The 20,750-nt window shown below is 42.3% G+C and overlaps 2 protein-coding genes across 5 annotated transcripts in view; one reads left to right on the top strand and one right to left on the bottom strand.

The window, feature by feature from the left end:
- Positions 1 to 2,765, bottom strand: part of slc15a4 (solute carrier family 15 member 4) — a 41,074-nt gene extending 38,309 nt beyond the window's left edge. The window contains exons 1-3 of one of the 2 annotated variants that reach the window (XM_023979209.2): positions 2,407 to 2,765; positions 1,541 to 2,164; positions 76 to 368 (exon numbers count right to left, since the gene is read on the bottom strand). In XM_023979209.2, the coding sequence (XP_023834977.1) occupies positions 76 to 368; positions 1,541 to 2,116 (869 nt within the window). In that variant the 5' untranslated portion in view covers positions 2,117 to 2,164; positions 2,407 to 2,765. The remainder of the gene's footprint in view (positions 1 to 75; positions 369 to 1,540; positions 2,165 to 2,406) is intronic. The other variant, XM_023979210.2, reaches the window with a different exon arrangement.
- Positions 2,766 to 3,109: 344 nt separating this feature from the next.
- Positions 3,110 to 20,750, top strand: part of glt1d1 (glycosyltransferase 1 domain containing 1) — a 40,608-nt gene continuing 22,967 nt past the window's right edge. Inside the window, exons 1-6 of one of the 3 annotated variants that reach the window (XM_023978987.2) lie at positions 3,110 to 3,317; positions 5,153 to 5,304; positions 12,970 to 13,075; positions 16,889 to 16,940; positions 19,202 to 19,238; positions 20,326 to 20,382. In XM_023978987.2, the coding sequence (XP_023834755.1) occupies positions 3,250 to 3,317; positions 5,153 to 5,304; positions 12,970 to 13,075; positions 16,889 to 16,940; positions 19,202 to 19,238; positions 20,326 to 20,382 (472 nt within the window). In that variant the 5' untranslated portion in view covers positions 3,110 to 3,249. Of the gene's footprint in view, positions 3,318 to 5,152; positions 5,329 to 12,969; positions 13,076 to 16,888; positions 16,941 to 19,201; positions 19,239 to 20,325; positions 20,383 to 20,750 lie in introns of all 3 variants that reach the window. The other 2 variants (XM_023978986.2, XM_070436838.1) reach the window with 2 other exon arrangements.

Raw genomic sequence — 20,750 nt, 5'->3', positions numbered from 1 at the left:
TAGCCCACATCCAGCTACTGATATAGTACTACTAAGTAAGAGCAACACAATGGTGATCTGGCTGGCCCCTCTTACCGTAGCAGGTTGGGCTCTTTGGGCTGTGCAGTGCAGCAGGCGTAACCCAGGATCTTGAACATATCAGTGAAGGCACTACCGTCAGCTGGCTTGTTGATGAAGACTGTACGCCCCAGCAGGAACACCAGGAAGGAGACACCCAGGCACACAGCTGGGATGATGTACCCCAACTGGAAGTTGATGTTCTGCTGGATGTAAGCCACGCCACCTAGGGACAATATGGCCCCTAGGTTGATGCACCAGTAGAACCAGTTGAAGAACCTGCGAGTGGCCTCTGGGCCACGATCTTTTACCTGTGAGGCAAAAGGGCTTGTCATGGCAACCAATATTATCATTCAACCTCTGCAATCCATCAGCATCTTTTAGAAAAAAAACTGAATTGCAGTATTATAATCAAACTCAATAGGCTAGACCTAAAATGGGCATGCATGGCCATCTAAAATAAACAGTAGGCCTAATCATAGGAAACATGTTGTTGTAAATCCCATCATTCACTGGCATTAAATAAGAATTTGTTCTTAACTGACTTGCCTAGTTAAATAAAGGTACAATTAAAATAAAATAAATTAGTGTATAACTACCATGTGATGCAGCCTACAGTGCTAATATATTCCTTCTATTCCATGCTTCAAAAAAGGGGAAGTAACCTTGTGAAAAGCAATAAGACTGTCCACTAACTCATGAATAGGTTAATCTAATAATGTTTTGAAGATGAACAACTAATTCTACTCAATGGCATGACCATTTTACCCCAATATTACTTTTGTATCCCACATGAAACATTTAACAATCAAAATGAAAGTGTCTAAACCAATCACACACTAAAAATGTGGCAAGCAAAAACAATTGAAAATCATATGACGATGGAATTGAAATCTGTGCTAATCAAAGTCACCACCTCTTTGAAAACTATTTTGGCCAGCCTGGTTTAGCTAGATTTGAATAACAATGACCCCTTTCAGAGATTTCCCACTGAAATGGGCTTTCCTCCTTCATGACGGGTCTTATAGGTAGGCCTAATACTTAATTTCAATGAGAAAAAGAAAGACACATGTGAGTTTCGCTTCCTATGTTGATGGAAAATTACTCATCTAGCATTCTTCTCAGCCTTAGATGACTGGTGTGTTGACCTGATTGATGGCATTACCCAAATGTAAACCTCATGATGCAAATTGCCAATGGCTACAACTAGCAGGGGTCTTGCGGATTGAGTGATCGTGGTAAACCTAGAGAGATGACAGGCATAGTACATCAACATTTTTCCTATTCCACGATTACCCTTTCAGTCCATATACAAGGCTGACCAAAGTAAGATCATGTTAGAACCTTTCAGGTGTTATAAATTAGGCTGTGTTAGACGGGATCGCATTAGCAACAGTGTTAAGCATAATACATTGAACATTCATTAAGTTTTCATAAGAGATCTTAGAGAGATTGCTTTGTTCAGTCATAAGATATACTGTACCTGGTCTGCCCCAAATGGAGTGATGTTTGATTTCACTGTTCCCACACCAAGGGCAATGAGAACAAGGGCAGTGTAGATCACTGGCCCACAGTAAGGTGCCCGTGTGGGGCAGGTCACATTGCTTGGAAGGGTACCATTTGTGCTCAAACATTCAGCTGGTTGCACTGGAAATGCCATTTCATCACCACACAGGGTATTCTGGGAGTCTGTACTTGCGATAAATGGGAAAAACAGTATGCCAAGAAAGTACAGGATCAAACTGCCAGCAATGGTCCAGAACTTTCCCAGATATGCATCAGCCAGCCAGCCACCAAATGGTGAGATCAGGTATGTAACCCCCATGAACATCAGGGGTGCCTGGCTGGCCTGAGTTCCCTCCCAATAAAATGGGCTACTGTTGAGGAAAAGGACCAGGTTGGAAGTGATGCCATAGAATGCCACTCGTTCCAATGATTCTGCCAGCAGAATAGTCGCACATGCCAGTCTTCTGCCCTGGAACACTGACACAGGCCTGTTCACAGTCACCGAGCTGCTGTCCAAAAGAGGGGTGTTTTCACTGGCATTCCTGCTGGCCATCTTCAGCTGACTTGTTGACTTAAAATGTTCACTGGAAAAACGTCAAACCTAAACAAAATGAACACGAGATGATAAAAAAATACAACGATACTAGGCGTTATGTCGTTAAGATGTTGGAGAGACTACAACAGGGTGGTCCAGTTCAGTTTGAGAGATACTTGTTTTCTTAGATAGCTAAGTAAGGCATGGAATATTAACTAGCTTACAAAGTTTGGTGTGGTTCATGACATCGGCATGCTAGCTTTAGCACGATGATTCGCATCATAACACTGAGAAGTAGCATACAGTACCTTTAATGAATGACACACGTTCCAACGTCTGCCATTTAGCCTCCTATCTTAACAGTTTTCTTGCTCGACCTGACACAAAATCAATGTGTTCAGAAAAGAGAATATCTAGCAAGCTAGCTACTCGCGTAACGTTAACTGTAATGAAACTGACACTCACACTGCCTGTCACAGCACTGGCGCGTGACTGTCTGCTCCTTCAGAAGTCTAAATTGTGCTTTTTCCCGAATAACATAAACAGATTAAACAACTTCACATAACACTACTGACAGTTTGAGCGACTGAGGCAGTCAATCCCTACATTTTACAAAGTTGTGATTCGTGCAGTTGTTGCGCTGTTTAGATGCACATAGTTGAGTCATCTTAATTCCTCCCACTGTCGTATTTTAGCCTAGATCCATTGGCCAGAATGGTAACATGCTTATAATCTATTGGTCGAAAAGGAAGCCATTCAATACTAACACTTCCTGCAGTGCTTGCAGTTCCTCTTTCTTTTGAGTAGAGAGTGTCATGAATGAAGATCAGAGTACTCAAAATGGAATGAAACTAATTAATAAATATAGCCATATAAATAATTATATAGCTATATTGTTTAAAAAAAATGGTCGCTAGGCTTTTTCTGGAGGGGCAAGAGAGAGAGCGTTCCTCGTTTCCAGGGGAACATTATGAAAGACGGACTGTCATTTGTAAACAGTCCCACGTGTGCCAACGATGACGTAGCTCATGGTGTCAACAGGATGAGCTATAAACAGCCTGTAACTCAGGCAACTCCACACTAATTGAACATTCTTTTTATATCTAACTTCTATTCAAATTGTAAATGTAGAGACAGCCCTGGGTGTAGCTATGAAATTGCTATTTCTTGCATGCCTCAGTCCAAAAACGGGAAACTGTACCACAGCCGAGAGAATAAGGTAACGTTAGCGAGCTAGTTTTTGGGTTGTCTTGAAAATAAGGAAGTAACGTTAACGTGCTAGCTAGCTCACTGTCAGAAAAATGTGGATCATTAAATATGGGAAACCGGAGCTCAATTTACCTAGCATACAATAAGGAATCATAGCATGTTGGATCTGCAATACATGCCCAGTATTGGCCAATGATTCCCATTCAATGGTCAGTGCCAGAGCCATGTATTTATCGAAATGCACGACTCTGGTCAGTACCCACCTCACCTGTCATTGGTTATCAAATATATTGGCTAACATCAGCTGGATCAACGCTCCCATCGGGGAACCAGTCGTGATCAATCAAAAACATTAACGCGTAGAGACTGATGTTAACATGAGGGGGGTTCGTTTCCGGAGAAATGTCAGTGCCGAACTGCCGATGAAGCGAACATAACAGAATACATGAATGAAAGTATTTTGTTGATTGGAGGTGGAGTAAAATGGCGGAAGTGGATGCTGAGTTCAAATCAAGCAGCGAGTCGAGTAAAGTTGGTGAAGATGAATGTCCTAAATGGACAACCGTAGTTGCCGAAAACTGGATCTAAAAGGAAATTGTCTAAAATGAGAGTGGAGGATACGTCTATGAATGATAATGATTCACATCTTCTTTGGATGCGTTTGTTGAGTAAGGATGCGTATGTGGGAAACCCGTTTGAGGTGTCAAATGGTGAAGTATACGCTGGGAAAAGTGTCAGAGTGACCAGGAGTGGTCTTATTTTGATTCATTGTATTTCTGAAGAACAGAGGAAGATTGCAGTGGATCTCAAAATTATCCCGACAACAGAAGTTTTGTGCTTTGAACTTCGGAGTAGAGCACCTGTCAAAGGAGTCATCTCAGGGGTGACCACAGATGTTCAGGTTGAATACCTGAAGAGAATTCCTGGTGTGGTTGGTGCCCGGCGTCTGACCTGCTGGGTGACTGGAGAAAAAGAAGAATGTCTCTGTCGGTCCTTTTGTTTTTTGATAAAGAGCATCTACCTATGCATGTGAAGCTTGGTTATGTAAGATGCGTTGTAAGAGCTTTTGTTCCCAAACTACTGCAGTGTAAGAACTGTAAAGGTTTTGGCAATGTTTCAAGTGTGTGTAGACGGATGGAGTATACTGAAAAACGTTGTGTAGAAGGACGACGGAGTTGCAATTGTGGTGGGGATCATGATCCCGAGTTCCTGGAGTGAAGGAGTTTGAGGTGGCAAAAGTTAGAGCGACCAATCAAATCTCCTATGCGGAGGCGATTAAAAGATTTGAGATAACAAGTAATCCTAGTGAAGTGATCCTAGGTAGTGGGTCCACCACAGCCTGTTGTAAATGTTTGCTGTCAGTCAAAAGATACCCTGTGTTAAAAAGGAAGATTTTTGTGGCGTTCATTGCCACAGTTATAAACTGTATGGCTCAAGTCTCAAAGAAGTCTAAGAAACTGGACATTATTGTGGCTGCGGCAGAAATGTTTTTAGGACTTAAGAATTTTACATCTGAAGACTAGCAAAGGGTACTGGCGCCAGAAGACGGCCCGCCCGCCCGCCCTCCCAGGCTCCCCTTGAGCCTCTGTAGGGATCAGATCTGTTTATTTTTATAACAGTGAAGTTGTTTTATTTATTTTAAGTCGTTTTTTTGCTAGTAGTTCCGTTTTTGGGGGGGAATTCTGTTTCCATCCCGCACAGTAGGTGGCGGAATGCACATTTAAATGGTTGCCAATATACCATAGAAGAAGAAGTGCTCCCACCTAGCTAGCTATCCAGTTAACCTACACATCGAGATATAGCTATAGTGCTAGCTAATTGTAAGCTACAATCTTTTCATTTCAGGGCACACATTGAGTCAGCGGGTCACACCTGTGAGCTTCGAGATGCTGCGGATTTCAAGTCATCGGCAGAGGTGGCCAGTTTGATAGAACAGAAGCCACCCTTCGAGGGTGCTATTGCCATTCACCTGTTCAAAGGAGGCAGGCTCCTTCTAGGTGAAGCTACAGTACCTTCAGAAAGTATTCATTCCCGTTGACTTATTCCACATTTTGTTGTGTTACAGCCTGATTTCTAAATCGATTAAATCTATTTTTTACACACAATACCCCATAATAACAAAGTGACAACATGTTTTTAGAAATGTTTGCTTATTTATTGAAAATGAAATACAGAGCCTCATTTACATCAGTATTCAAACCCCTTTGCTATGACACTTCAAATTGAGCTCAGATGCATCCCATTTTCTTTGATGATCCTTGAGATGCCACTACAATTTGATTGGAGTCCACCTGTGACTAGGGATGCACATTTTGGGGAATATTCAGAGGTCGAAACTTTCCATGGGAATTAACGGCAATATATGTGAATTAACGGAAATGTATGCAAATTAATATTAATGCCATTTTAAATGTAGATGTTTTTTTTTGCATTGGATATACAGTTGAAGTCGGAAGTTTACATACACCTTAGCCAAATACATTTAAACTCAGTTTTTCACAATTCCTGACATTTAATCCAAGTAAAAATTCCCTGTCTTAGGTCAGTTAGGATCACCACTTTATTTTAAGAATGTGAAATGTCAGAATAATAGTAGAATAAATTATTTATTTCAGCTTTTATTTCTTTCATCACATTCCCAGTGGGTCAGAAGTTTACATATACTCAATTAGTATTTGGTAGCATTGCCTTTAAATTGTTTAACTTGGGTCAAACGTTTCGGGTAGCTTTCCACAAGGTTCCGACAATAAGTTGGGTGAATGTTGGCCTATTCCTCCTGACAGAGCTGGTGTAACTGAGTCAAGTTTGTAGGCCTCCTTGCTTGCACACGCTTTTTCAGTTCTGCCCACACATTTTCTATAGGATTGAGGTCAGGGCTTTGTGATGGCCACTCCAATACCTTGACTGTTGTCCTTAAGCCATTTTGTCACAACTTTGGAAGTATGCTTGGGGTCATTGTTCATTTGGAAGACCCATTTGCGACCAAGCTTTAACTTCCTGACTGATGTCTTGAGATGTTGCTTCAATATATCCACAAAATTTCCCTTCCTCATGATGCCATCTATTTTGTGAAGTGCACCAGTCCCTCCTGCAGCAAAGCATCCCCACAACATGATGCTGCCACCTCCGTGCTTCACGGTTGGTATGGTGTTCTTCGGCTTGCAAGCCTCCCCCTTTTTCCTCCAAACATTACAATGGTCTTTATGGCCAAACAGTTATATTTTTGTTTCATCAGACCAGAGGACATTTCTCCAAAAAGTACGATCTTTGTCTTTGTCCCCATGTGCAGTTGCAAACTGTCGTCTTGCTTTTTAATGGCGGTTTTGGAGCCGTGGCTTCTTCCTTGCTGAGCAGCCTTTCAGGTTATGTCGATATAGGACTCATTTTACAGTGGATATAGATACTTTTGTGCCTGTTTCCTCCAGCATCTTCACAGGGTCCTTTGCTGTTGTTCTAGGAATGATTTGCACTTTTCACACCAAAGTACGTTCATCTCTAGGAGACAGAACGTGTCTCCTTCCTGAGCGGTATGACGGCTGCGTGGTTCCATGTTGTTTATACTTGCGTACTATTGTTTGTACAGATGAACGTGGTACCTTCAGGCATTTGGAAATTGCTCCCAAGGATGAACCAGACTTGTGGAGGACTATAATTTTTTTTTCTGATGTCTTGACTGATTTCTTTTGATTTTCTTATGATGTCAAGCCAAGAGGCACTGAGTTTGAAGGTAGGCCTTGAAATAAATCCACAGGTACACCTCCAATTGACTCAAATGATGTCAATTAGCCTATCAGAAGCGTCTAAAGCCATGACGCAATTTTCTGGAATTTTCCAAGCTGTTTAAAGGCACAGTCAACTTAATGTATGTAAACTTCTGACCTTCTGGATTTGTGATTCAGTGAATTATAAGTGAAATAATCTGTAAACAATTGTTTGGAAAAATTACTTGTGTCATGCACAAAGTAGATGTCCTAACCGACTTGCCAAAACTATAGTTTGTTAACAAGAAATGTGTGGAGTCATTGAAAAACAAGTTTTAATGACTCCAACCTAAGTGTATGTAAACTTCCGACTTCAACTGTATTTACCATATCATATGGAGACAGAAACATACACCTTTTACCTTATCATAAGTAGACATAATTGCAAATTATTAAATCCTTCCAATATAAATTTTAAACAACTATTTAGTTACGAATTGAACTTTAATGAAATGAGTTGACTCTTCACATGGGATGGTTTCACTGAACAACAAAAGAAAGGGAATATTGAATGATCCCCAATGATCCATTGCATCTCCAAAAAACGTTTTCAACATACATCTTTAAAATGATAGTCTAGAAACTAAAGCTTTGGTTGTCTTCCTCTCAGGCTTCCATGTCTTCTCCCTGAAGCTCCTCAATGTCCACCTCTTGAACATCAGACTCTATGAGGCCTCATCTTCACTGTCACTTTCCAACCTTGTTAAGGATGGCTTGTTGTCAGGCTCAAAATGCCTCATTTGCCCGGCTGGCCACCAATTTTTCAACCCTTGTATTGGTCACCCTATTGCGTGCTTTGGTGTGTGTGTTCCTAAACAAGGACCATTTGCGCTTTGAGGCGGCTGATGTTGGTGGGATTTGGAGGATGATGGAGGCAACAGGGGAAAGGGCCTCAGATCCACAATGTCCCTTCCACCAGATGGCTGATGAGATATGTTGGCACGACTGCCATATTGCATCTCCATCCCAAAGCCTTTGCTTGGAAGTGTACTTCGCCAGACTTCCAAGAACCTTTCCCTCATCCAGGCCAAGGTGGCGAGACACAGTAGTGATGACACCATAGGCTTTGTTGATCTCTGCACCAGACAGGATGCTCTTGCCAGTGTACTTAGGGTCCAACACGTACGCTTCAGGCAGAAGTCTTCACGCTTTTTGATGTATTTCAGAAATGTAGTTTCCTCTGCTTGGAGCAACAGTGAAGTGGGCAGGGCAGTACGGATTTCTTCTCTTACATCTGCAAGCAGAGTCTGAATATCAGACAGGATGGCATTGTCTCCCTCGATCCGTGCAATGGCTACTGCTATAGGTTTCAGGAGTTTTTCAGGCTGCTTACCACTCTCTCCCAAAATACATCATCCAGGAGGATCCTCTTGATGGCGCTGTCCATATCGGCAGTCTGTGATATGGCCATTTCTTGGAGCGACTCCTTCCCCTCCAGGAGACTGTGAAACATGACAACACCATCCCAATGGGTGTTGCTGGGCAGCTTCAATGTGGTGCTCTTATTCTTATCACTTTGCTTGGTGAGGTAGATTGCTGCTATAACTTGATGTACCTTCACATACCTAACCATTTCCTTGGCTCTCTTGTAGAGTGTATCCATTGTTTTCAGTGCCATGATGTCATTGAGGAGCAGATTCAATGCATGAGCAGCACAGCCAATGGGTGTGATGTGAGTGTAGGACTCATCCACTTTAGTCCAAGCAGCCTTCATTTTCGCAGCATTGTCTGTCACCAGACTACCTTCTGTGGTCCAAGGTCATTGATGACTGCCTTCAGCTCATCTGCAATGGAGACCGGTGTGTTTTTTATCTTTTGTGTCTTTGCTCTTGTAGAATACTGGTTGAGGGGTGGAGATGATGTAGTTCATTTTTCCTTGCCCACGAACATTCGACCACCCATCAGAGATGATTGCAATAGTCTGCTTTCTCTATGATTTTCCTGACCTTCACTTGAACTCTGCATCCAGCAAATGAGTAGATAAAGCATGTCTGGTTGGAGGGGTGTATGCTGGGCGAAGAACATTCAGAAATCTCTTCCAATACACATTGCCTGTGAGCATCAGAGGTGAACCAGTTGCATACACAGTTCGAGCAAGACATTCATCAGCATTTCTCTGACTACGTTCCTCCATTGAGTCAAAAAAACATCAGATTCCAGGAGGACCATGAGCTGTTGCTATCGATAAGGTGTCTGATTCATCATTTTCACCTCGAATAGAAGTAGAGGGACTTTTGTTCAGAGGTTGCTTGTTGTGAGTGCTGAGGGAACTTTATGCATTTGGCCAGATGATTCTGCATCTTCGTTGCATTCTTCACATGATTTGGCACAGTATTTGCAAATGTACACAGCTTTTCCTTCTACATTAGCTGCAGTGAAATGTCTCCACACATCTGATAGTGCCTGTGGCATTTTCCTGTAAAGATTAGAAGAAGAAAAAGTTTTAAAAACTACAATTCCATGTACAGATAAATAGTTAAGCAGTTGGATTAAACAACTCCTTTGTATGATAAATGTTTTAAAATGAAACATGTATGGAAACAGGTGAATTAACACTCCTCGGTTAGCAGGCTTAAGCAAACTAAAACCCACATTGTAGCAAAAACTAAATTGTTAACAAGTTAGAAATGATTTAAACACACACACTGTAGGCTACTATTTACTAGTTAACAAAAAAATGATGTATGTCATTTAAAATATATTCACCCCACCCAGTATTGTAATCAAAACTTACCAGAAAGCATGTAGTCCTTGACTCAGACAGTGTAGTAGTGTGGGCTCAATAGCATCTCACTAGTGTGCAAGATCTTGAGAATCAGCTGTACATGTGATGGAAGAGTGCACAGCACATGTGATGGAAGAATACACTGAGCATGCAGAGGGTTGCAATTCCATTGAATTGGGGATAGTTTCATCAAAATATGCCACAAGACCTAGAATTGCTTTATGTGTATCCCACGAAAAAGGTTCACTGTTAAAAGCAACATTTTTTGATGAATTTAAGGAAAATTCCCCAAATTCCCAGGCTTAACTTCCCATGGAAAATTTCTGGAAATTTCCGGGAAAGTTTCTGACCCTTTGCAACGCTATCTGTGATCAATTCAATTGTTTGGATATGATTTAGAAACACACCTGTCTATATAAGGTCCGACAGTTGACAGAGCCGAAACTAAACCAAACTATATCTCGGCGAATTGTCCATAAATTGTTGAGATAGAACTGTGATGAGGCATATATCTGGGGAAGGGTATAAAACAATTTCTAGAGTGTCGAAAGTTTCCAAGAGCACAGTCGTCTCCATCATTGGGAAATGGAAAAAATATGGAACTACACAGACTCTGCCTAAAGCTGGCCAACTAGGCAAGAAGGACCGTGGTTAGGGAACCCAATGACCACTCTGACAGAACTACAGAGTTCATTGGCTGAGATGGGAGAACCTGCCAGAAGGATAGCAGTCTCTACAGCACTTCACCAATCTGGAGTTTATGGGAGAGTTACCAGACGGAAGCATTCCTGAGAAAAAGGCACATGACGGCACACCTGGACTTTGCAGAAAGACTCTGAGAACATAAGGCATAAGATTATATGGTCTGACGAGACATAAATTAAACTCTTTGGCCTGAATGCAAAGCACTATGTCTGGAGAACCAGGCACAGCTCATCACCCGTCTAACACCATCCCTACCGTGAATTATGGTGGTGGCAGCATCATGCTCAAATCAAATTTTATTTGTCACATGCTCCGACCTTACAGTGAAATGACCTTAGTGAAATGCTTACTTACAAGCCCTTAACCAACAATGCAGTTTTAAGAAAATCCCTAAAAAAGTAAGAGATAAGGATAACAAATAATTAAAGAGCAGCAGAAAATAACAATAGTGGAGCTATATACGGGGGGCACCGTGTCGAGGTAATTATGTACATGTAGGTAGAGTTATTAAAGTGGCTATGCATAGATAATAACAGAGAGTAGCAGCAGCGTGGGGGGGGGGGGAGGCAATGAAAATAGTCTGGGAAGCCATTTGATTAGCTGTTCAGGAGTCTTATGGCTTGGGGTAGAAACTGTTTAGAAGCCTCTTGGACCTAGACTTGGTGCTCCGGTACCGCTTGCTGTGCGGTAGCAGAGAGAACTAGGGTAGCTGGAGTCTTGGACAATTTTTAGGGCCTTCCTCTGACACCGCCTGGTATAGAGGTCCTGGATGGCAGGAAGCTTGGCTCCGGTGATGTACTGGGCCGTACGCACTACCCTCTGTAGTGCCTTGCGGTCGGATGCCGAGCAGTTGCCATACCAGGCAGTGATGCAACCCATCAGGATGCTCTCGATGGTCCAGCTATAAAACCTTTTGAGGACCCATGCCAAATCTTTTCAGTCTCCTGAGGGGGAATAGGTTTTGTCGTGCCCTCTTCACGACTGTCTTGGTATGCTTGGACCATGTTAGTTTGTTGGTGATGTGCACACTAAGGAACTTGAAGCTCTCAACCTGCTCCACTACACCTCCTTTTTCTGTAGTCCACAATCATCTCCTTTTTCTTGATCACGTTGAGGGAGAGGTTGTTGTCCTTGCACCACACGGTCAGGTCTCTGACCTCCCTATAGGCTGTCTCGTCGTTGTCGGTAATCAGGCCTACCACTGTTGTGTCATCAGCAAATTGAATGATGTGGTTGGAGTCGTGCCTGGCCGTGCAGTCATGAGTGAACAGGGAGTACAGGAGGGGACTGAGCACGCACCCCTGAGGGGCCCCCGTGTTGAGGATCAGCATGGTGGATTTGTTGTTACCTACCCTTACCACCTGGGGCGGCCCATCAGGAAGTCCAGGATCCAGTTGCAGAGAGAGGTGTTTAGTCCCAGGGTCCTTAGCTTATTGATGAGCTTTGAGGGCACTATGGTATTGAGCTGAGCTGTAGTCAATGAATAGCATTCTCACATAGGTGTTGCTTTTGTCCAGGTGGGAAAGGGCAGTGTGTAGTGCAATAGAGATTGCATCATCTGTGGATCTGTTGGTGCAGTATGCAAATTGGAGTGGGTCTAGGGTTTTTGGGATAATGGTGTTGATGTGAGCCATGGCCAGCCTTTCAAAGCATTTCATGGCTGCAGACGTGAGTGCTACGGGTCGGTAGTCTATGTGGATGCTTTTCAGCAGCAGGGTCTGGGAGACTGGTAAGGTTAGGGGGAACAATGAATTAAGCCAAATACAGGCAAATCCTTGATGAGAACCTGCTTCTGAGTGCAAACAACCTTAGACTGGGCGAAAATGTATGTTCCAACAGGACATTGACCCCAAGCATACAGCCAAAGCAATGCTGGAATGGCTTCAGAACAAGAATGGGAAAGTCCTTGAGTGGCCAAGTCAAAGCCTGGACTTGAATCCCATTGAAAATATTTGGGAAGACTTGAAGATTGCTGTTTACCGCCGCTCCCCATCTAACTTAATAGAGCTTGAGAAAATCTGCAAGGAAAAATGGGAGAAAATCCAAAATCCAGACATGCAAGGCTGATACAGACATAGTCAATTTGTCTCAAAGCTCTAATCACCGCCAAAGTTGCTTCTACAAAGTATAGATTCGGGTTTGAATACTTATGTAAATTAGATATTTATGTATTTCATTTTCAATACATTTGCAAAAATGTAAACAAAAACTAAAATAACTGTCATAATGGGGTATTGTGTGTGTTGAATTCTGTCTTTAACTACAAAATATGAAATAAGTCGGTAATGAATACTTTCTGAAACCACTGTATATTTGCATCTTATCACCTTTTTTTATTCCCTTATTGATTCACCCTTTCTTTGAGGTGATTTGTACTGATAATGTCATTGATAGTAGCTTAACTAGCTAATAATAGAAGGATAAAGGTTCCAACTTTATCAACATCCCCCCTTTTCTGCTCTTTATACCAGATACTCAAGTGCCCTTTGGAGTAGTCTTCGGAGGAACAGACATTAATGAAGATGTGAAAGTGGAGCAGAAGCGTGCAGTTATGGAGCAGGTGTTGCTGAAAGCCAGGTGAAGTCAAGCCTCTGACTAGATTTGGAAACCATTAATGTCCAATTGAACCACAGACTCAAATCAAATGTATTTATAAAGCCCTTCTTACATCAGCTGATGTACAGCACTTTGTGACAGAAACCCAGCCTAAAACCCCAAACAGCAAGCAATGCAGGTGTAGAAGCACAGTGGCTAGGAAAAACTCCCTAGAAAGTCCAGAACCTAGGAAGAAGCCTAGAGAGGAACCAGGCTATGAGGGTTGGCCAGTCCTCTTCTGGCTGTGCCGGGTGAAGATGATAACAGAACATGGCCAAGATGTTAAAATGTTCATAGATGACCAGCAGGGTCAAATAATAATAATCACAGTGGTTGTCGAGGGTGCAACAGGTCAGCACCTCAGGAGTAAATGTCAGTTGGCTTTTCATAGCCGATCATTCAGAGTATCTCTACCGCTCCTGCTGTCTCTAGAGAGTTGAAAACAGCAGGTCTGGGACAGGTAGCACGTCCGGTGAACAGGTCAGGGTTCCATAGTCGCAGGCAGAACAGTTGAAAACTGGAGCAGCAGCAGGCCAGGTGGACTGGGGACAGCAGGGTCATGAGGCAGGTTCTAGGGTCAGGTTCTGAGAGAGAGAGAGAGAGAGAGAGAGAGAGAGAGAGAGAGAGAGAGAGAGAGAGAGAGAGAGAGAGAGAGAGAGAGAGAGAGAGAGAGAGAGAGAGAGAGAGAGAGAGAGAGAGAGAGGAGAGAGGAGAGAGAGAGAGAGAGAGGAAGGAGAGAGAGAGAGAAGAGGAGAGAGAAGAGAGAGAGAGAGAGAGAGAGAGAGAGAGAGAAGAGAGAGAGAGAGAGAGAGAGCGAGAGAGAGAGAGAGCGGGAGCATACTTAAATTTCCACACAGGACACCGGATAATACAGGAGAAATACTTCAGATATAACAGACTGACCCTAGCCCCCTGACACATAAACTACTGCAGCATAAATACTGGAGGCTGAGACAGGAGGAGACACTGTGGCCCCATCCGACGATTCCCCCGGACAGGGCCAAACAGGCAGGATATAACCCCACCCACTTTGCCAAAGCACATCCCCCACACAACTAGAGGGATATCTTCAACCACCAACTTACCATCCTGAGACAAGGCCGAGTATAGCCCACAAAGATCTCCGCCACGGCACAACCCAAGGGGGGGCGCCAACCCGGACAGGAAGATCACGTCAGTGACTCAACCCACTCAAGTGATGCACCCCTCCTAGCGACGGCATGGAAGAGCACCAGTAAGCCAGTGACTCAGCCCCTGTAATAGGGTTAAAGGCAGAGAATCCCAGTGGAGAGAGGGGAACCGGCCAGGCAGAGACAGCAAGGGCGGTTCGTTGCTCCAGTGCAATTCCGTTCACCTACACACTCCTGGGCCAGACTATACTCAATCATAGGACCTACTGAAGAGATGAGTCTTCAATAAAGACTTAAAGGCTGAGACCGAGTCTGCATCTCTCACATGGGTAGGCAGACCATTCCATAAAAATGGAGCTCTATAGGAGAAAGCCCTTCCTCCAGCTGGTTGCTTAGAAATTCTAGGGGCAGTAAGTAGGCCTGCGTCTTGTGACCGTAGCGTACGTGTAGGTATGTACGGCAGGACCAAATCGGAAAGATAGGTAGGAGCAAGTCCATGTAATGCTTTGTAGGTTAGCAGTAAAACCTTGAAATCAGCCCTTGCCTTAGCAGGAAGTCAGTGTAGAGAGGCTAGCACTGGAGTAATATGATCACATTTTTTGGTTCTAGTCAAGATTCTAGCAGCCGTGTTTAGCACTAACTGAAGTTTATTTAGTGCTTTATCCGGGTAGCCGGAAAGTAGAGCATTGCAGTAGTCTAACCTAGAAGTGACAAAAGCATGGATTAATTTTTCTGCATCATTTTTGGAAAGAACGTTTTTGATTTTTGCAATGTTACGTAGATGGAAAAAGCTGTCCTTGAAACAGTCTTGATATGTTTGTCAAAAGAGAGATCAGGGTCCAGTGTAACGCCGAGGTCCTTCACAGTTTTATTTGAGACGACTGTACAACCATCAAGATTAATTGTCAGATTCAACAGAAGATCTCTTTGTTTCTTGGGACCTAGAACAAGCATCTCTGTTTTGTCCGAGTTTAAAAGTAAAACATTTGCAGCCATCCACTTCCTTATGTCTGAAACACAGGCTTCCAGGGAGGGCAATTTTGGGGCTTCACCATGTTTCATCGAAATGTACAGCTGTGTGTCATCCGCATAGCAGTGAAACTTAACATTATGTTTCCGAATGACATCACCAAGAGGTAAAATATATAGTGAAAACAATAGTGGTCCTAAAACGGAACCTTGAGGAACACTGACATTTACAGTTGATTTGGATGTGGATGGACAAACCATCCACAGAGACAAACTGATATCTTTCCGACAGATAAGATCTAAACCAGGCCAGGACTTGACCATGCATACAGAATGCATGCTAACAATTTTTAACTACTGTACTCTGGACAGTTCCCTTGCTTTTTTGCAATTTTAAATGTCTACCCCTGACACATTACTTAAAAGCCCATGCAGTTGATCTGAAAAATATAACACCAATAAACTTGCTATTGAATGAATACGTTATAATTTACAGTATCACATTTTAAGACCACACACACACATAACAATTGTATAATTCCTGCCTTGACTGCACTATGTTTCTTTATATAGTCTCAGTAGTGGATAGTGCACCATAGAGGTTTGGCTGAAGTACAGTGAGAATGTGTGGGAAAATAAAGACAGGATTACTATGAGCTACCACTAGGATACCTTCTGGGTCTGTATTACTGGCATGAAACAGTGAGGTTGAACTGTCTTACCAGTGAAGCTAACCCCAGGGCTGGTTATGTGTTCTATCTTCGTGGGATCCCGCCCTGCCTCTAGTGGGATCCCGCCCTGCCTCTAATGCTGCTGGCTAGTGGTGCATTGGCTCAGTATCTGAGCCTAGGCTATACGTCTTATTTCACAGAGAACTTTGTGTCTTTATTTTCAAGGGTGTTGTTTTGATTTTACAGCCCGTAAGACATCCATCGAGTATGAGTCTAAGGGATAATTGCTTCTGGGGAACACTGGTGTAATCTGGGTCACATGACTTCAAACGTCTCAGTCATGGCGCCTCCTGCTGTTACCGCCTCTCCTCACAAACCTTGATCATGAAATTCAGTCACCCATAACTAGGCCTGTTGGCCCAATTCACAATCCTTTCGAAATATAGCACATTACTGCCTTTTTTTCAACATTTCCTTTGTATTCTTAGTAGGGCCTGACCGATATATCGTTTCACCGATATTGGCCTTTTATCGATATCGGCGATAATTCTATTCCACGATATACATTAAGTAGGGTGAGAAAAGGGAATGTCATGCTTCTCTGAACACTTGTGGCCATTCTCATATTGGACAATTGCTCCTTTGAAAGGCTGTGTGGTAAATGCCACTTTTTTATGTCCCTGCTGTAAAACTGTATATCGGCAGATATATCGGTATCAGTTAGGTTTGTCTCCCAAAAAATTGGAATTGATATCAAACCCACCCAAAATAACATATTGATTCACGCACAAATCCTTCCTCAAACCAGCAGCAGCAACTTCTCCACCCTCACCTACGCATCCTCAGTTAGGAGGTTTTTGTGGAGTTTCTGTCATATGCCTTTGATTTCTGCTCTGATATTTTCTCAACTTTTATTGTTTGGAAAGGAGTGACAGATGCTAACCCTGAAAGATTGTGTTATCATAATTGTGTTATCATACTGTCCATGACCATTAACTGAAGTAATGGGTTTTCTTTTTTTACAGATTTGCTGTTGCATTTACTGACAAGCTGAAAGCAGAGGCTGAAGTATTTCTGGTAGCTATGATTCATTCATCAGTGTTAACTCTGCTTGTAGTAGTGCTCACATATGACCATTTTAAACCGAGCAAGCACACTTACTGTAAAGTGGGGGTTCAAAGATGGCTCATTCAAGTACATGGCCAGGTGTGTTTTATGTCTACCATAGTGTTTAATTACAGTATGTCTCTCAGTTATATAGTAGCTGGTTCATTGAAATGTTCATATAAATCTGTATTGAGAACATGGCAGTCGTGAAAGGAAATTTCTGCTAATATTTTGCCAAATGATGTGTGTGATATGTGTAATGATGGCCGTCTAAAGGGGCAAGCCATCTCAGAGGTCATTGTGGAAGCGAGTGACTCTTCCAATTTACAGCACATCAAGAGACAGCAGGAACCTGACAGCCACAGTAAATAAAACAGAATGGTTTTACTAACCAAAACACAATATCCTGGCCCGTCCCATAATAGTGTGGCAATATAACAATATTACCATGTTTTATTTCCAGATTAAGGAAAATGGCACGCTTTATCGCTGTCATCTAGCAGTGACAGCATGCAATCAGGGCAGGCGCAGGGAGACTGCCACGCTTTTTATTGAGACAGAAAACACACATGGGGGATAGATCAAGTCTAACTGTGTGATAACATCCAGTCAATTACCTTTCCATCAACTGTGAATTATTGGCTTGGGCTCACCCCTTTCACTTGGTGATGACTGTTTATGCTTATTTTGCGGTGGTGATGCACAGTGCCTTCAGAAGGTTTTCACACCCCTTGACTTTTTCCATATTTTGTGTTACAACCTGAATTTAACATTTATTAAATGTATATTTTGTGTCACTGGCCTTTATTACCCCATAATGTCAATGTGGAGTGTTGTTTAGACATTTTTACAAATGAATGAATTAAAAATGAAAGCTCCAATATCTTGAGTCAATAAGTATTCAACCCCTTTGTTATGGCAAGCCTAAATAAGTTCAGGAGTAAAGATTTGCTTAACAAGTCAGGGCACATGTTGGTAGATGGGTAAAAAAACTAAAACAGACATTGAATATCCCTTTGAGCATGTTGAAGTTATTCATTACACTTTGGATGGTGTATCAATACACCCAGTCACTACAAAGATAAACGCGTCCTGAATAACTCAGTTGCCGGAGAGGAAGGAAACCGCTCAGGGATTTCACCATGAAGCCAATGGTGACTTTAAAACAGTTACAGTTTGAAGACTGTGATAGGAGAAATCTGAGGATGGATCAATAACATTGTAGTTACTCTACAATACTAACCTTATTGACAGAGTGAAAAGAAGGAAGTCTGTACAGAATAAAGATATTCAAAATCATGCATCCTGTTTCCAATAGGTCACTAAAGAAAACCTGCAAAAAATGTGGCAAATAAATTAACTTTATGTCCTGAATACAAAACGTTATGTTTGGGGCATATTGAAAACAACAAAAACATCACTGAGTATCACTCTTCATTTTTCAAGCATTGTGGTGGCTGCATCATGTTATGGGTATGTGTGTCATTGTCAAGGACTCGGGAGTCTTTTAAGATAAAAAGAAACGTAATAGAGCTAAGCACAGGCAAAATCCTAGAGGAAAACCTGGTTGTCTGCTTTCCAACAGACACTGGGAGACAAATTCACCTTTCAGCAGCACAATAACCTGAAAAAGAAGGACAAATATACACTGGAGTTGCTTACCAAGATAACATTCATTGAATGTTCCTGAGTGGCCTAGTTACAGTTTTGACTTAAATCGGCTTGAAAATCTATGGCAATAGTTAAATGGCTGTCCAGCAATGATCAACAGCAATTTAGGAAATCTGTTCCCAAATATTCCCACGCATAGAGAGGTATATGTGATCGTATCCCAATATAATCAAGGTTTGAAATGATTCTGTTTTTGTCAAATACTATATCTGTTTGTGATTATTGGGGTCAATTTTCAGTGTATAAATGATTTATAACTGCTGTATATTCCGGCCCCCTGACCATCCCCTTTTCCTTGAGGGGCCAGAACATACAGCACATCATTTGTACACTGCAAATTGACCGTAAAAAAAAATATATAGACTTTATGTTAACATATTATTGCTTACAGTTATCTGTAGGAGAAAAAATATTCTGTTATGAAACTGCCTGTCACCATTCTTGTTAGTTCTCCTTAATGGGGTATGTCTTACCATGCAAATAATTTAGTATGTTTAAATTGCTGCATTAAACTTTCAGGATTTTTTCCAATATCATATTCTCTGTTTTCATTCCCCCAGCTGTCCCAAAGCAGCAAAATCTACGTCCAGCCTCAAGGTAAGCTCAGTAGGATGAAATATTCACTGCTCATAGCTGTGCTTCCCTGTGTGTCTGTGGCAGTATTTGCTGTTGCATTAAGCAGCTTTGGCAGTTCTCCCACCACAACATGCTGCAGTAGAGTATTTTGAGTCGCTCTTGCCATTGGCTATCTGTCACACCACATGGGTCAGCACAAAGCAGCACAGAGAGGTGTACTGTAGGTCTCCAAGCTGCATGTCTGCTGAGCCAATAGTGCCCAGCCCCAGCAAAACAGACCAGACTGCTGCCAGTGTACTCAGCAAAGCCTGGTTACAGAGAGATGTGCTAACCAACTGTATTACCCACTAAACATGTCGGTGACAAAACCCACCCGGAGAAGTACAGTAATGATGCATGCACCCACCTGTGAAAGATGTAACATGTCAGCAGGTAGCAATCCCAGATGTGTTATCTTACATCATATGTCACACAGTAGTGGCTCATTGTCATCACCCAATGTGGAGTTTGTGTGATAAGTTGCACAGAGATGCAGAGCACATTAGCGTGTTCATATGGCGGAGGCCAGCCTAATGATAGATATGACCTTTAAGAAAGTCAGGGTTGTCAGTAAATGATCATTAATCCTATGACCCCCGCACTTACCTCCCACAGATGACCTAATGTATGTCCGTATTCGGGGCAGTGCAGTCAAAAATGTAGATTTTTCTGTGTTTTATGTTTCCACACTATGAGGTTGGAATAATACTGTGAAATTGTGAAAATTATTATAATGCACTTTTAGTTTCTGAGCTGTTTGAAATAACCGTCTGAGATTTCATCTTGTTTGGCTGGGTGGGGTTTTTGAACTGTCTGGTCAAATCAAATTGTATTTGTCACATGCACCAAATACAACAGGTGTAGTAGACCTTACCGTGAAATGGTGTAAAAAAAGAGGGTTTAGCCCTCTGCTTACATTCAAAATACTCACAGTAAGGTACTTGATTGTTACCCAGAAATTATTTGTTATCTAGATACAAATGGCTGCATTGGACCATTTAATATGACTTAACTCTTTCTTGGAAATACAATCTCACAGACACACTGTTTATTTTCTTTGGTTCTGAAGGGATCAAGACTGAGGCGGCTCAGAGTTTCTGCTGGAGTGAATTTCTAAGGCGCTCAGGTACTTTTTTCACAAAAGTTAACATGGAAAGAAATAAAGGAAATAAACCAGAGATGACAGGTTTTTAAGCAACAAACTGAAGAAGACCTGGAGGACATGCACATTAGCCCTTTTCTCTCTCGCATCTCCCCCTCTTCCCTCTCTCCTCGCTTGGTTGATCTACTCCTCTGTCCCTATCCCACCACCTCCATATTAAATGTATGTCATTACTCAAAGTAGCTTCCCCACACACAGCCCTGACTTTAAATTGAACATTGTAGGACAATTTCCATCCCAGGTACATCAGAGCTCAGGGCAGTTCAGGGATGCAGCTCTCTAACACCTTGTGATTAATAGCTCTCCCATACAGGGCCATTCCTAACCAGGTT

Source organism: Salvelinus sp. IW2-2015, linkage group LG33 (genome assembly GCF_002910315.2).
Source record: "Salvelinus sp. IW2-2015 linkage group LG33, ASM291031v2, whole genome shotgun sequence".
Taxonomy (NCBI): Eukaryota; Metazoa; Chordata; class Actinopteri; order Salmoniformes; family Salmonidae; genus Salvelinus; species Salvelinus sp. IW2-2015.
The sequence above is the reverse complement of the archived record's forward strand: the minus strand, read 5'-3'. Positions and strand labels throughout refer to the sequence as shown.